The sequence below is a fragment of the Bacidia gigantensis genome, assembly GCF_019456465.1.
Source record: "Bacidia gigantensis strain McMullin 20006 chromosome Unknown scaffold_268, whole genome shotgun sequence".
Lineage (NCBI taxonomy): Eukaryota > Fungi > Ascomycota > Lecanoromycetes > Lecanorales > Ramalinaceae > Bacidia > Bacidia gigantensis.
The window spans coordinates 425,566-442,128 of NW_025408614.1; the positions used below are offsets into that span (position 1 = coordinate 425,566).

At 49.2% G+C, this 16,563-nt stretch overlaps 6 protein-coding genes across 6 annotated transcripts; 4 read left to right on the forward strand and 2 right to left on the reverse strand.

Annotated features, from left to right (window-relative positions):
• Nucleotides 1-1,627: 1,627 nt before the first annotated feature.
• Nucleotides 1,628-6,088, reverse strand: KY384_008940 (uncharacterized protein; the record flags this gene model as incomplete). Its single annotated transcript, XM_044817426.1, has 2 exons — nt 1,628-6,017; nt 6,066-6,088. 2 exons carry the CDS (start codon nt 6,086-6,088, stop codon nt 1,628-1,630), a joined length of 4,413 nt encoding a protein of 1,470 aa, XP_044664579.1.
• A 641-nt stretch (nt 6,089-6,729) lies between these two features.
• On the forward strand, nt 6,730-7,812 carry KY384_008941 (uncharacterized protein; the record flags this gene model as incomplete). Its single annotated transcript, XM_044817427.1, has 1 exon — nt 6,730-7,812. One exon carries the CDS (start codon nt 6,730-6,732, stop codon nt 7,810-7,812), a length of 1,083 nt encoding a protein of 360 aa, XP_044664580.1.
• Nucleotides 7,813-8,479: 667 nt separating this feature from the next.
• KY384_008942 (Glycerol-3-phosphate dehydrogenase [NAD(+)]) lies at nt 8,480-9,910 on the forward strand (the record flags this gene model as incomplete). Its single annotated transcript, XM_044817428.1, has 3 exons — nt 8,480-8,562; nt 8,610-9,726; nt 9,782-9,910. The coding sequence occupies 3 exons, from the start codon at nt 8,480-8,482 to the stop codon at nt 9,908-9,910; spliced, it is 1,329 nt and encodes a 442-aa protein (XP_044664581.1).
• Nucleotides 9,911-10,384: 474 nt separating this feature from the next.
• On the forward strand, nt 10,385-11,187 carry KY384_008943 (uncharacterized protein; the record flags this gene model as incomplete). Its single annotated transcript, XM_044817429.1, has 2 exons — nt 10,385-10,467; nt 10,527-11,187. The coding sequence occupies 2 exons, from the start codon at nt 10,385-10,387 to the stop codon at nt 11,185-11,187; spliced, it is 744 nt and encodes a 247-aa protein (XP_044664582.1).
• Nucleotides 11,188-12,584: 1,397 nt separating this feature from the next.
• On the forward strand, nt 12,585-13,940 carry KY384_008944 (uncharacterized protein; the record flags this gene model as incomplete). The annotated part of the gene is made up of 4 exons (XM_044817430.1): nt 12,585-12,654; nt 12,740-13,321; nt 13,418-13,558; nt 13,705-13,940. The coding sequence occupies 4 exons, from the start codon at nt 12,585-12,587 to the stop codon at nt 13,938-13,940; spliced, it is 1,029 nt and encodes a 342-aa protein (XP_044664583.1).
• A 323-nt stretch (nt 13,941-14,263) lies between these two features.
• On the reverse strand, nt 14,264-16,270 carry KY384_008945 (uncharacterized protein; the record flags this gene model as incomplete). Its single annotated transcript, XM_044817431.1, has 2 exons — nt 14,264-15,907; nt 16,043-16,270. The coding sequence occupies 2 exons, from the start codon at nt 16,268-16,270 to the stop codon at nt 14,264-14,266; spliced, it is 1,872 nt and encodes a 623-aa protein (XP_044664584.1).
• Nucleotides 16,271-16,563: the final 293 nt, after the last annotated feature.

Here is a 16,563-nt window from a genome sequence, read left to right on the forward strand (position 1 = left end):
CAAGGCCTGGGTCAAGGTCACCATCAAGCCAGCCAACGCCAGCAGTCCTCCTAGTAGGCCCAAACTCCAACGTACTCTAACTCAACGATGCGACGACTGTGGCGAATGTACCAAGGTCAAGAGGGGATGGTCCTATCAGTGCTATGATGGAGAACAGCATTTCCGCTGTGAGGAATGCAGGAAGTGGTTCTAGCAGCCCGGCGATCTATCGACCAGTACTCGCTCACAAGAAATGTATGATACTGAGGGGGAGATCGAGACTTTTGCATTGTTTGCTTGGATGGGGCTGGATCATGTTGCAGAATAGCGTTTGTGAGAGAACTTCAGATCTACGATACAGTTGCTTGGATGAATTTGGGTCACAATACAGGAAGGGTGTTTGTTTGGCAAAGGCTTTGAGATTTATGATACGTCTGCTTCAGTGAAATTGGTTCATGGTTGATAAAAGGGCAGGATGCTAGGGTTAGGAGAGGGTGGGATATGAATCCGGGGTATGTAATGACGACGACTCAGCTACAGGACTTGACAAATTTGCTTCAAAAGATATACCACTCATTCATGGATTCGAATGATCATCTGCACGATCTGCTCTCCACTGCTTCCTTTCTGTCCTGTGGGAGGGGTGCAAGCTTCTGCTTCTGTCACAATGTTTACTTTCACGCCGGCTTGCACGACCTTACAGTCTTTCTCGAGGGTACGTCAACATCGTCGGAAGCAGGATGAAACTGTGTCCCCTCTATGCATCTCTGGTGGTACATAGATTCACTCCGCTCCCTACCTGTGATGCACTACAGCAGGTCTATAATAGACCCACTTTCCCTCCATGATGGACTCATCACCATCAGTCCCACAAACATCTTTACCTCCTCGCATAGATCCCATAACGTCAGGAACGTTCCTCATCACCCCACATACCCAGCCCGACATTCATTTCAATACCCAGGAGACAGCTGGTCTTGTCTCACACCATTCATTACAATATATCAACCTAATTAAAGGCCGCCGGCGGCATACCAAACAGCCCATAGCCCCCACCGAGCTTCATCAAGTCCCCAGCACTTCAGCCATCACACGTCTTACAATGGGAAATTGCATGTCGTCAGATTCAAGGGATCCACGAGACCTCGCAATACAGGAATTCAAAGCAAAGCGCCTCTACGAAAAAGACGAATATCCTTGTGCCAACTGGTGTGGAAATGCCTTCCATGAATGGGAACTGAAGTGCTCGTATCTTGGCACAAATAAGCATGGAAAGGTGATCTGTGGTGATTGCAAGTCCAGATTTGGATCATGCGGACCGTGGGTTGGAGCAGAGATATTGAGGTAGCTGCCGGCAGCGTGTAAGATCTTGGACGGTATCAGGGAATAAATAATAAAGGCAGTACAACAAATAATCTCAGCACTTTTGGATACAAGAAAGAAGTGGCAGGACGGTTCACCTATGCACGTGGCCCTAAATTTTCCTTGCCACCGTCTACGCGGTTTTCATCGCTCTCTATATCTTTGAAATCCATCAGCCTTCACATAGAAGTACGTCATCACGATCACGATTCTTTGGCTAAATGCTCCGTGTCGTAGATGAGATCAAGTAAACACCCGCTTGACCAAGCTTGCGTCGGGGACTACATCATGTCAGCAACACTTTCATTGTAAAAGGCAACGCACTCACCGAGTCCGCACAGAACTCGCCGTTCTTGTTCGTCAGCTCCGTCAGTCCAGCCCAAGGACTCTCCTCAATCACCCGCTTGCACCCATCTAATCTTTTCGTCACCTGTTGAAAGGCCTCTGTCCTCTCTTCCGCCGTATTCCTTCTCATCAAATCGAACTTCAGCATTGCGCGCAAGAAGAAGCCCGTGGGCCATAACCACTCAGGACCCTGGTGATAATTCCTCCCTTTCGAAGTAGCAAAGTCTGTCGAGTCTTCAGAGTTGTTGTAGTAGGGCCGGTAATTGAGATCTGACGGGTCGAGTGTTGCCATGCCCGTGGGACCGCAAAGGACTTTATCAGCCATCTCGAGTGCAAGCAGGGCGTGAGTCGGTTCGAAGAGGTCTGATGCGACTGTCATGGCGATAAGAAAGTTGGGCCGGAGCTGGTAGTCTTCGTACTCCTTGCCGGACTTGTATAGGTCTTTGTAGATACCGCGACGATTGATGATGGAGGAGTTGACATCGTACTGGTCGTCGTCGCTTGAGTCGTGTGGAATGTAGTAACATTTCTCGAAGTTACGCTTGACTCTGGAGGCCCAATCTGAGAATGTGATGTCTAATCCAGTGCTCGTCTTGACACCACTGTGCTTGTAGATTCCCTGCTCGTTGAGCTGAGCAACCCAGATAAGCGTACTGTACAGAAGGCCGGTCAACTCAATCGCGGCGCCATCTCTTGGTGTGCCTGGTATTCCTTTGGTGCCAGCCTTCTCGCTCTCACCCATCTTATCCATCCAGGTTCCGCAGTTGTATTGGTTGCCTCCGAAGATGATACCCGTAGCCCAATCCACCCCTACTTGTATGTTGAAACCCTCGGGCTTCATTTGCATGTCAAGGTTTGGACCAGCATTTGCCTCTCGAAATAGGAGTCCTGTAGCATGTCTTTGCAGAGCTTCTTGGATGACATCCTCAATGGTGGATTCCATAGAGTACGCACGAAGATCCTCTACGTCAAAGTAGGAGTCATCGTAGGGAAGAAAGCGGCGTTGGACCTTCAATGTTAAGATCCCTAGACCGTTAGGTGCCATTTTGACATAGTCTTGGATGTTCTGCAAGAAGAACCAAATAGCATCTCTAGCGTTGTATCTTGGCGCTCGTCCGTCGCTGAGGAGGTTTGGAATCATACCATGTTTAAGGACACTAGCAAAAGCTTTGATATGTTCTCTGGCATCATCATATCTTCCAGTAACAAGGTACAAGCCCCGTAAAGCGATGAAAATATCCCTGCCCCAACAACGTGCCCAGCTGCTTGAAAAGTGAGGAAGCCCTGCAGCCAGAGACGGGACAGTCTTGGATGGCACAAGTGAGGCGGACTTTGTTGTCCCGCTCATCTGAATACTTGTCATTGCAAGGCTTTGCCTAAATCTCTGACTTGTTTGGATATTGCTACTCAGCAAGGTAATACTTCTTTCCCATGCTGCTGTAAATGCAATTTGGATTACAAGAGCAAAGTACCGTGGAAGTAGGAAACTAGGGATCTTTCGTATGGCATCGAATCTTTGCTTCAACCATTCTTTGGGCTTCAGCAGACTGGGCCGATCTTCTCGACTTGCGATTTTATCAAGCCGTTTGATAATGTAATCAAGCGGCCATTGCCCATCCCGCAAATGCTTACAGATCGGGTGACCAAGATCATTATCATGGACCACATCCTTGAGGACGCTCTGCCATCCTTGTAGGCCAGCGTAGACCAGTGGCCCATAACTTGGAACATCATAAACTCCGTCCTGACCAAAGCTAGAGTCTCTTTCTTCGGCATCACATCTGTAAAGAATCAAGTTCAAATCCACGAGGTCAACACCTGCAAAGGCCTTTCCTGCCTCAGACTGGACGAAGTGATCCAGTCCCTCTGAGTGCTGAATACTGGGTATCCACGTCTCGAACAGCGCGATACTGCCTGGTGGAAAGTATTTTGGCATAATCAGTACCGTCTCTTCTGCCCCTTCTTCTATGCTGATACCTGTCATTTGCTCAACTTTACTGGGCAAACCTCTAAGTAATTCTAGGTCGTTAGAACAGGCTTCTTTCGCTGCTTGCGATACATCGACATCCAGTCTCCAGCATCCAATCAATTTAGCCCTAGAGCCGCCCAAGTGAACGGGAGCCAGAGCTCCGTGTCCATCCTCATAGCCAGGGTAAGCGGTGTGTGCGACGATGAAATAGCCTTTCCTTGTTAGGGGGTGGAGACGATGTACGGTTATGTATTCGCCCTCGTGGTGTATGAAAGTTTCATCAAATCCGTCTTTGCCCATCTCTGTGTGGAGTTGATTTAGTAGCTTCTTGATGCCACCAATTCCACCACTTTTTGCGCCTACCTTGACCGGAGCATCTGAATATAGCGAAGAGTATTTTCGTTGGTCATTGACAATGTTAACGTTCTTCGGATAGATCTCGTCGTACCCCATAACACTACCTGTAGCTGAAGCGCATATACCAACGAGGGCAGCGTTAGGTAGTGTATCTCTGGCATCGCGCTTTTGGGCAGGCATTTCGTTATCATGAGTGCAATCCATGAACAGTGCATGAAGCGGACTTTGCTTGATACGCTGCACCCTCTGCTGACGCGTTGGCGCGACTCCATTCATTCTGCCTGACATTGACTTCGCAGTCACGTCGCGTTCCTGATGTGAGATCTCCTCAATCTCAAAGCTGCCGATTGGCCTGCCAGAATGCATGTGTACCAACCTGCTCATCTCTTGGGTGCTCCAAGATTGCATGGCCTCTCGGATGAGGGAGCTAATGCCCAACCTCTTGACAAAAACATAGTCAGTCTCTTCAGATCCTGTAAATAGCTCCGCAAACACAGCCAAGTCAGGTCTAATACTACGGGCTTGGTCGAGCAGATATTCCGCAACATGCAGTGGCGTTGAATGGCAATTATCGATCCGAAAAGCTGTGAAATACTTCGCCATCAAGCGAGTATATTGAGCCATAAAATCCCATAGAAATGGATTGTCGTGTGGAGTCTTGCCGTAACGTAGTTTAACACAATCTGACCAAACGATGATCTCTCGGCGAGTGTATGCCCTAGAATCGGAGCCTGCATGGTCCTTCAGCGCATCGCCGCCCCACATCCAGCCATTGTTCACCAAAGCTCTTCTCTTGGGTTCAAGCTTTCTCGTAGTATCATTCAGAGGCAGCCTGGTAAAATAAGGTTCTGTAAATGGGCTTGATCTGGTAATTGGTCCCCATTTCGGCCCATCATCATCCAATCGCAAATACCTGACTCGATCGAATATCTGTTGCGCCATAACAGCTACATCGTCATCATACTGTGCGTAAAACCTGGCATTGATCTCGTTCAGAACATTTACTATGCATTTGTTGGCGGCCATGGCGTCCCTTGTACTGAATCGCCCGTACAAGGCGGTCAATAATGCAGCGGCGACCTGATCATCAGCTTTACGGTAATAGCGTGGTCCCAGACCCTGCGAACCACTAAAGCCATTCTTCAGTAAGAAGTCGGCTCTCTCCTTCAACGACCAAGCTTTCACGTATTCCAAGCCGCCGACACCAGATACGCTGAAGCTCTCCTTTGGCAGTTTGGTCTTCCCGATAGTCCAAGATGCCATGATATCCTTGCAATTGCTGGCAATATCTACGACATAAAACTGCCATAGCTCGAGTGGTTTGATTACATGCATGTGCATCCCGGCAATAACTTGTGAAAGATCGCCAGCATTGTTCAGCTTGTAGGGAAGGCCGTGCTTTTCCAGATCAAGCCCAAACTGGATGAGCGCAGTATCTAGCTCGAGGGCAGATTCTAACCATGGAGCCGTTTTGATGTTGTATCCCACATCAGGCTGTTCCTGCAACCAGGGACTGTTGTTTGCTGTGTGGTTCCAGACCACGTCCGTCAAACCTAGCAATCCCCAATCCTTTTCCATTTTCTCAGTCATGTTCTTGATATCTTTCTCACCGTTGAAAAAGAATTTTGGGTCAAACTTCAACTGGTCGTAAAGGCTGTATGGTGAGCGTGACTCTCCCCGTTCGACAGGTGGCGTAAAATGCACCATATTATAGTCGCGGCTGGCGATACCCTTCAGATGTCTCTCCCAGTCGTGCGGAAAATCCCCCATGAGCCTAGTAACGACGGAAAAGATGGATAGAGCATCGAGAGGTATGATTTCTTCTCCAATGGTCAGTTTCGGCGACACATCAACATAATATGTGGGTGTGCGCGTGTGCTGGGACGTCCGTTGCTCTGTAGTAGCGAAAGGTGGAAGGTCGTAGTATGAGGTGAAGAACTCGAAAGCGCCAGCTTTTACAATGGGGACGTCAATGCATATGATGCCATTGAAATCCGGTAAGAGTCTGAGTGACCATTTGTCAGGCTGAGATCTAGGTTGGACTTGGCATCACCCACGGAAATTCTTGATATTCATGTCTTTCAAATGGCTGCTCAGCCTTAGGGATATTGGTCTTGAAAACCCCTTGTCGGCAGATTGAGGAGGTACCTTCGATTTCAAACCGGAGGTAATACGGTGGATCTGTTGGAGGAGGAAGGTATATGTACTCTTTAGGCACAGAAGGAGCACCAGAGTCTGACAATTGGAGTGCGTAGACCACCGGACTCGGGGGGTAGCGCTTTCGCCCATTTCAGCTCAGATATGGCGAGCGTTTGGCCAATGCCGGATGTCGTAAGTAGCGTTTAGCGAAACACCACGCTACTAGCTGCTGTGATCACACCCGTTACCACATCCGATCTTCATTTGATACAATCTTCAATTGTTGCGAAGGCGAAAGGGATTCTGTGATTTATCAATGGCGGCGTCTTTATTCGGAAGGCTATGGGAAGAAAAGAAGATGTAACGAGCTTAGATTACCGGGGGATAGTCCAACTAGGGTCATTTAGTGGGTTACAATTGGTTCGTCATAGACGGAATAGCTAGCTATATAATGACAGGATGTAGGACGATGGGGAGCAGATGCGGGTGCCAAGCCTGGTAGGGCTGAATTATGCGCCTTTACGACTTCTTTGAACCCATCCAACAGCTTTCAATGCCCCTGGAATTAAGTCAAGGAAATGCCTCCGATTCACGTTGGTCAGACATTTGCAACTCTCGCCGATTTCAAAGACGCTCTCCGCGAGTGGGCTATCGAACGAAACTGGACGCCTCACATCCTTGACAGCGACAGTCACAGAGTACGCGCGGGTTGCAGATCCAGCCCAACCTGCCCTTTTCGTATCAGGGCAAATTATAGTGCGAAGAGAAAGGACGCGAAGGTCACGACCGTCGATGATGTACACAATTGCGCCCCATTCACTGGCGAAGGGCCTTTACATCAAAACATTAAGCGTGCCGAAACCGGCAAGTTGAAGTTTCTCGTGGAGGCAGTCCCGAAGTTGATGAATGTGAATGTGGAAACCAGCATACATGAGATAATATCGGTGGTTGAGCAGAAATATGGGCAGAAGATACCTACCAGGCAGGCGCAGAAAGTCAAAGGAGCCTTGGTGACGAGGATAAAGGGGCCTTGTCGGCATTGTCATCGCCTGGGCCATACAAGAAAACTCTGTCCCCAGTTGAAAGACGCAAGTGCGCGATCGCTCACTTTTCAGAGTAGCAGCAACCTGGATTTCTCGCCCACTGGACAAAGTGATGGAACATATGCAGACGGCGGACTAGATGATACATTTGGTGAAGGGGAGACTATGGATTATGATCAGGGGCAAGCGCCACCATCTCATGTTTACAGCCAGCACCCACGACCAACATCAGATCCGGCATACCAGCAGACAAGTCATGACGGTATTGATCCAAGTCTCGGTAACGGGATTGATCGTGCTTACAATAATGGCCCGATACCATCACCCCATCCACCGATTCCTGCCATGGCGGCACCTCACATACCTGTCCGAAGTCCCCGGCAAAGCTATGGTCAAAGCAACGATATGGTGCAGCAGAGGACGCCAAGTGATCGAAATCCTCGAGGCAGAATAGAATCCACTATGGCCCCAAACACCTCAAGTCCTTCGCGAACGCCTGGGGAGGTTCGGGCGGAGGCTTCACGGCTGATGCAGCAGGCTACGCAGATGATGCAACAGGTAACTAGGATGAATGCTGAAGCCGTACGATTACTGAATTCAGTTGGAGACGCGACTTGATGCAAGGGGAAAGGGTGATAATGGTCAGATTCCAATTGATGCATGCAGAAACGGACTGGCTCAGACGTATTCGCGTGGTGACGGCTGGGATTGAAACCTCCATTCATATGTCTGTTACTAGACAGGATCGCACTGCGATCTCGGCGAAGTGATGAACGAGGCCTTAAGGAAAACAGGATCTACCATTAAGTCTTCGAATGAGAACATGCATCAGAGGAGGTACGCTTTGAAGGGAAAGGACATGTAGTGCCAGTGTATGATGGGACGAGCATCAATTCATGCAATTCATGAAGAATGTCACAAGATGTATTAATGAATCAGTATCGATAGTCTGCCGTGCATCTTATTCGCTGTAGGAATCACTGTGATGGATATATACTTCATGGGACAAGGCTATGAACGCCCGCTTCGCCCCACCTCCCGCCTCTCTCAACTCTCCGTTTATTCTCTTCCTTCCCACCTCAGATCTGACCCACAACTCCAAACATTCCTATCCCAAGTTCTGCCCTCAACCCTCTCACCTTTAGACAGTCTATATCACCGTTCACATGCAAATTTCAATATAGCCTACCGTGTAGTTCCTGCCCTCCGGCAGCATTCACGGGTGCCTGGTTGCTTGATCAGCCAGCTCGATCGCACACAATTCTTCCGTCAATTTCATCAGACCATGCCTTCCGCTGGCCATTATGGATCGAAGCTCGGTGCCCATGACCAGACTCATAAGGTTACTGTGGTTGGGTCCGGCAATTGGTCAGGCCAAAAGCATTCACGAGGCTCCAATTCGCTGACATATGCAGGGGCTCCGCTATCGCGAAGATAGTAGCCGAGAATACTCGAGCCCATCCGGAGCTCTTTCAACCAGACGTTCAGATGTGGGTGTACCAAGAGGAGCTCACAGTACCGCCAGCGTCGAAGAAATACGACCCTTCCTCTCCTTACTCAACACAACCACAAAAGCTTACGGACCTGATCAATCACTTCCACGAAAACGTAAAGTATCTACCTAATATCGCGCTTCCAGAAAATCTTCACGCCAATCCTTCCTTGCAAGATAGCGTTAGAGACTCTTCGATACTCGTCTTCAATCTTCCACATCAATTTATCAACAAGCTTTGCCAGGATATGAAAGGTGCGATCGTTCCCTTCGCGCGAGGCATCTCCTGCATCAAAGGTGTCAATGTTTCAAACGAGGATATCTCTCTGTTCTCGGAGTCGATAGGCGAGGCATTGGGAATATACTGCGGTGCTCTAAGTGGGGCGAACATCGCCAATGAAGTGGCCCTTGAGAAATTCTCGGAAACGACCATTGCGTACGACCCACCGTTCACCGACTCCAAGAACCCGACTCCCAACGAAGGATCTACACCGAAGCAAGCTTCAACACCAAGGCATGGCCTTGCACCTTTGACCAGACCAGAGGATCTGGCGTCAGAATTGAATAAGCACACAGATGCGAGGGGAAAGACGTCCAAGATCAAACTGACTCCAACACCATCTGAACTTCCGCCAATTGATCATGACCTGATCAAGACGCTTTTCCATCGCCCTTACTTTCACGTGAACGTTATTTCCGACGTGGCTGGCGTCTCTCTTGGAGGCGCATTAAAGAATATTGTCGCGTTGACGGCAGGCTTCGTCTCTGGCTTGAATTGGGGTGATAATGCCAAGGCTGCTATGATGCGTGTGGGCTTGCTGGAGATGAGGAAGTTTGGGCAGATGTTCTTCGAACAGACAGTCAAGGCGCAGACGTTTACGGAAGAGAGCTGTGGCGTAGCAGATCTTATTACGAGCTGCTCGGGTGGTAGAAATTACCGATGCGCGAAGATGGCAGTGGAGAGGGGAGTGTCTGTGGAGATCGTAGAAAAGGAGGAGCTCAACGGACAAATACTGCAGGGTGTCGGTACATGCAGGGAGGTCAATGCTCTGTTGAAGGCCAGAGGCCTTGAACATGAGTTTCCTCTTTTGACAGCTACATATCGTGAATATTTCTCACGTTCCTGCTACCATGGGCTACGAGCTGACTTTGTATCTAGGTGTCTTACAGCAAGAAGCGAAAGTGGAAGACCTACCCGATCTCATTGACAATCAAAGGCCGTAGATTTGATACATAGATATGATACCCATGGATGCTTAAACTACGTTGGGAGGGTCCGTTGAAAGACAAGTGTGATTGCTGTCGCGATTTACTGTCAATGTGGTTGTAAGGCATCACCATGAAGTGAATTTGATGATGGTCCTAGAAAAGTGTCGACTAACTTCCTCCACCTGATTTCCCCTCTTCATTTCATCACTTCCTTCTCACCTTATCGTACAATCATTGGCATCAGAGAAGTCAACTCTTATCCTTTTCATCATCGATCCTCTCTTCGTGCGTCAATATCTCGATTCTCACATTCCCTTGTTTCAAGACCCTGAGCAACTTGTTTGTTCAAGGATTACCACCAACTCCTTTTGACACTACCTCTATCAGCATCTACCTGACATGGGCAAAAACAAAAATAAGCATACACCCTCCAAAATCGAGACTCCCGAGAAGGGTCCAAATTCAAATTTCCACAGCTTAACTTTCCCTATGTCTCCATCTAAGCGCATTAAGCTGGATCCAGATGGCAAGTCCAAAGGCGAGAAGAAAACGTCGTCTCCGCCAGTTGTTGAGTATGACATTCCTCAGGGTCAAGCATGCCAGTTTTATGAGACTGAAAGGTTCGTTGTAGGTCGACGTTCGACCAGATTACTACACTTCGCATCGGCCCTGAGGGCAAGATCTTCAACATGCACTGTGGACTATTGTGCAAATCATCGGAAGTTTTCAATACCTTGCTCTCGATCCCCAAGGACTCATCTAAGGCAATGCCAGTCCCAATCACCGACTGTCATTTCGATTTCATCCAGAACTCGCTTTCGATGCCAAATGAAGATGTCGAGATGTTTACCCGTGTGAATCACTGGTACTATGCGAACGAGCTAGTCTTTGAGGAAAAGCTTTTCTCGACGCTCACCTGGCCTATGTTGGTCTCAATATATGCTTTCGCTGTCAAATACAAAGTCTTGAAACTACAAAATAAGTGCATTGACACCACTATCATGAAGCATAAGGCGGACAAGTTTTTACCTAATGCCGATACCATGACAAAACTCTGGCGTACTGACGTTGGGGCTGCTCCACTGCGCCGTCTCTTTTTCGCACTCTACGCGACCGACTGTGATTTGAGCAGTCTTCCAGGGAACTTTTCAGCAGCATTTCTGAAGGGTTTGATCGCCGAGCTATATCGCATGAAGGTCGACAAAGTTGAGCATGAGAGCTTCAAGTTCTGGAAGATGCGCCACACATTCTATGTAAGCGATGCCTCTAACCCATTGATCATCGACAAGTGATGGCTCTACGGACGGCATCAACAAGCTTCTACACGAAGCCAATACTCACTATTCCAAGGTGAAAACGACCGCGGATTGACGTCGTTATTACGATGATTCGAGATGATAGTGGACCATCAAGCTATAAATTCATATTTAGTGCGAATATTGCGGGTATTGTTCACGGGGAGATACAAAATATGGCGACACCTGGCGGAGAGCTTCGAAAGAGAAAGCAGGGCTCGTTGATATGTATGTTTCGAAGGTATCGAGAATGTGGATCTGCATGTAATTATCCACAATGGTTGTCGGTTGCAAGGCTTCAGAAGCAGTGATATGATATTTCTCAAATCTTATCCTGCTGCCTGTTTTGAAATGCTATCTCCACCCAGTCTTCCAACTCCTTCATTCGACCCCAGGTTATCACATTCATCATCTCAACCTTCTCGCTTCACGCTCAGATTCTAGCAAGCATAGGATGTCATCTTCCTTAACTATAGCACACGACTTTTCGTTAGCAATGATCTTTTGTAGATACCTATCCCCTGTTGTTGTACAAGGACAATGGACAGAGGAAAGAATCGACCCACCTGGCCCCTTCACGTTCCTGATGATGCTTCGGCTTGTGTCATCCATGAACTCCACGCGCACCTGTGTCACACCACCTCTCGAGCCTATCCACACAGATTCTGTCAGCGCTGTGGTTCTTCCAAGTGCTCTCTGCTCCCATGACCTGTGCAAACCCGATCATGTCATCCACAAGCACAGAGGCCCGTATAGCGGATTTCCATGTGGTATCAAATTCCTTCTCTTGCTCGTTGGGGATGTAACAGAGGGCAGCCGCCTCGACAGATTGGTACGAAAGGAAGATGAGACAGAAGGTCCAACGTACCAGTGCGACCGAGCACTCTGCAATTCCAATTAATAACATTCGCGCTTGGGAACAATGAGGATGCTTACCGAATCACTTTCACCAGCTTGACTGGTACCTTGCCGGCATCCATCTTGAGTCAAGGCCGAACAGAATTTGCCAAATTGTAGGTTATTGATGCGTGATATGCTTCCGATTGCTGTGTCTGACGATGATCTGCGCAAATATCTTGTGGGCAGAGATAATGCCAAGGCGCTTAGGGCATGCAGTAGGGCTCAGGCCCTAGCGGGGAATACTGTTTCTCGTAATTGCGAGCTCGGATGTGATCACTGCATATCCAATGTCTGACTCATTGCCTCCAGTGACAGGCCCTTGATTGTTCAATCAATCCCACCGTCTGATCATGTATCAATTGCGTGCCAAATCAATGGCCCAATCTGATACCGTGAAGCTCTGAAGGCTTTCCCCGAGCCCCGCAAACTCCACACTTGCAATTGAACCTGCAATCACACCTTTTTCATTCCTGCAACCGGCTTTCCTCTCAATCATGGAGATATCTCAACAATTCTCCTCCTTGTACCACTCCCATTGTCTTACCCCTTCTCCCCTCCCCTTCGGTCACCCAAACCAACAACTTTACTAACGTACCACCCGTCCTCACCAGAAAATCTGACCGTCTCCTTTTTGCTGTGCCCAAAAAAGGCCGTCTTCAAGGCCCCATTCTCTCCCTCCTCGAAGGCAGCGACATTCAATTCCGGCGCGAACACCGCCTCGACATCGCCCTCGTCAAGAACCTGCCCATTGCCCTCGTCTTCCTCCCCGCGGACGCTATACCCTACTACGTGGCTGAGGGAGAAGTGGATTTGGGAATTACGGGGCTGGATCAAGTGAGAGAGGAGGAGGCGGGAAAGAGGAGGAAATGGTCGAAATATGCGGGAAGAAGGGAAGGCATCAGGGAGATCAAAGAGGGGGAAGTGGAGGCGGGGAGGGAAGGAGATGGTGGGGTGGGTAATGAAGAAGCAGGCGTGGATGTGGTAATGGATTTGGGATTTGGGCAGTGTAAGCTGCAGGTGCAGGTTCCGGAATCGCGGAGGTTAAAGACTGTGAAGGACTTGATAGGGGGAAAGGTGGTTACGAGTTTCAAGAATCTGACGAAGGAGTATTTGAGGGACATCGAAGGTGTGGATGGGAAAGGCGAGTTGAAGACGCAGGTCATATATCAATCGGGAAGTGTGGAAGCGGCATGCTCGCTCGGGGCTGCGGATGGGATTGTGGATTTGGTGGGTAGGTTGCCCCCTACCACTCAACTATTTGCACTTGGGCGCTCTGAGGGTTTGTTGCCCCTGGGCGAGGAACACCGCTGATACATAGCGTGAACAGAGTCAGGCGAGACTATGCGAGCCGCGGGTCTCATCCCAATTGACACCGTGCTCTCCAGCTACGCCGTCTTTATCAAATCCAAACGAGTCTCCGATCCAGCCCTAGCCAACCTCATAGCAAGCAGGATCAAAGGCGTGATCAGTGAGTCCTCCCCCCTTATAGCCGCTCGAACTTCTTGATGTGCTTCACAATCCTATCCTTACTCCCAACATTTCTGCCCTACTGTCCTCCTATATCCTACGTTCTCGCCCAGTCTAAGCTAACGCGACCACTCTCACCTTCCATAGCCGCACAAAAATACATCCTATGTCAATACAACATTCCCCGCTCACTCCTCGCCAAGGCCTCCCAAATCACGCCAGGTAAGCGTGCCCCAACAATAACAGCGCTCGATGATGCGGAGTGGGTCGCTGTGTCGTCAATGGTGGAGAAGAACAAAATCGCTGTCGTTATGGATGAATTAACGAGCGTGGGTGCCACGGACATTCTGTGCTTGGGAATTCTGAATTCAAGGACGACTTGATGGTCAGGATGTTGGAAAGCGCAAGGATCCTGGAGCGTGAGGGCTGGGCTAGTAGGGCGGAGCCATATGGATGTGGATACTTGATAGAATTCAATGTTTATAGACTAGCTAGAGATCTGATGCCCTTGATAGAAGTACAGCGTTTTGCCAATGGAACAGCCTTTTTGCAATCTGTGAAATCCCCCCAACAAGCCAGTGACGCTCTAAAACCACTCACGACATTTTCTTAAGCTCAGACCGTCATCCTTTAAGCTAAACTTCAATACACCCTACAGCAAACGCAGACATGTTTCCCTCAACTTTAACGATCTTACTTTGGTCTCTCAACGGATGCGGTAGATCTCTTCTGGAGTCCATGATGGGAGACCGTTCGTTCCAGCTCGGCCTAGAAGATATTTGAAACTCGCGTGGAGCCGCCCGCCCCAGTAATAAGCGTACGGGGCTGCTACGTGTCGCTGGTAGGCGTTCTTAATCTTGCCATATGTAATTAGGTCGGCATCGGAGGCCGCTCCTGTGGCTGGGAGTGCAGGGTCCAGTGGGGGGTATTGCACTTTCCTCTCCGCGGCAGTTTTCCTCTTCCTCTGCCTCTGGGGATGCACAACCCCATCTGCAACAGGCCGGTCTTGTGGCTGTTGAGCTGCAGGCGCGGTTTGGGTCGGCAGTGTTGGGGCGGCAGCTCGCGTTACGGGGTCACCTCGATCGTTTGCATTGTTGAGGGGCTGTATTACAGGTCCTTGATTGTTTTCCTGAACGAAAGCCTGATTTAGAGTTGAATGGTTTATTTGTGAAGTTTGGGTGGCCTCCGCGCCTGGATTGAAGTTAACGCCTTGCATAAGAGTTTCGAGCTTCTGGAAGGAGTTCTTGAAATCTGTCAAGACCCCCTTCACTGCCGTTCCTGGGGACTGATGGGCAGCATTCTCGTTCCTTGAAGAGCCCGAACGGACCTCTTGCGGCCGATCTACCTTCTTGGTGGGCTTCGAAGGTTTCTTCGACAGCTGTGGTGGTTCGGTTTGATGCCGCACACGGCGCGCCGAAGGGCTCGGAGTAGCCAAAGCTGCCGCGAAAGTATTGCTAGCCTTTTTCGGCGTCGTCAAATCAATAACCACAGTCGTAGATTGTTCATTTCCATTGGACTTCTTTTGCTGATTAGATCGCTTTTCATGCGGTACGTGGGCTGTCGCAGTGATCTTAGATAAGGAGATATTCTCAGTGTTTTTGTTCGTGAATCTGTTCTGCTCCGTCATATTAGTCGTTAATGAGCTATCAACAGCTGCGCCTTCACGATTATCTGTTGCGGCGTGCTGTGATCCACCAAATCGAGCATTCGCTTCCTGTTTACCGCCTAATCTCCTCTCCAGAAGAATCCCTCGAGCGGCCTGTCTAAGCTTTTCACTGTGCCCCTGACAAGTTGCGATCTGCATGACGTGTTTAAAGAAATTCGCCTCGGTGCCCGCGAACGTTTCAGGCCGGGCAATGTTCTTCCTGAAACAGGGTGGAAGATTCGTACAAGTGCATTTGCCCTCAGCTTCACGATCTCCCGGCTTCTGCGCCCGATCTTTCTCGTGTCCATTGTGAAGGACAAAAGAAGGCCCGCTGTTCTGGCTTGGATGACGAGGAGTGTTCAGCGGTAGCGCTCTTCTGGTCAAGTCAGATGTATCTGATATATTCTGGACAGCTCTTTGGAAGTTGTCGGCGTCGGAAGATGCTTGGCCTAGAATTATCACACGTGATTTATCCGACGACGCCAAACTTTCATTCGTAGAACTTTGCCAGCCGTCAGCTTTTTGTCGTTGTGTGAATTGCATAGAGGCCTCTCCGATCAATCGTGGCGAAGTATCTAGTGTCGTCGGGTTTGGCTTCGGAACAGCAGGTTTGTCGACTGTGACCTTATGGGAAGGATCTGCTACAGCGATTGTTAGCAACACCACAGGTACGATTGCCTCGATCACATCGATTGCTTTACCGTGCTTTGTTCTATGTATCTTGAGTTTTTTGTGTTCTCTCTTTCCCTCCTGACCTTTCACTTCTGGGCTACCGTGACCATGCGATCTCTTTCTTTTCGTCTTCTTTGCCTTATGTTTGGTGCTACTCTGAGAAATGACGTGCCCTGAGCTAGGAATCATGGCTTTGTCGAGACTTGATTTCGGGCAAGGCGTGTCCAATGACACATCTTTGTGCGAGTGATGATTCATAACATCACCCAGTAAAGGCAGCCCAGCGGAATGCCCAGACCACGGTGTTAGGAATAAAGACTCTGATTGCGCGCGGTCTTGTCCACCTGGTCTGGCAACCCGCGAAACATTGTTCACAGGGGTCATGACGTGCGGCATATTCACAACACCAAGGAGATACTTATTAGAAATATGGCCTTGATGAGGGCTGCAAGAGACCATGTCAGATGCTGTCTTGGAAAGATGTTGGTAGAAGCAGGGTGCATCTGACGCGTGAGTTGTGAACGCGTGAGTGAGCTAAGCGGGGTTCACCACCACGGTGTGGTGATGAGAGCTTAAATCGCCACATCCCACGCTCTTCTAAAAGAACATTATTCACTGTAAGGCAATCTTTTCCGCAGAAAATTCACACGAAAAGAGCTAGTACTAATTCAGCTGTCACCGAGCTATGC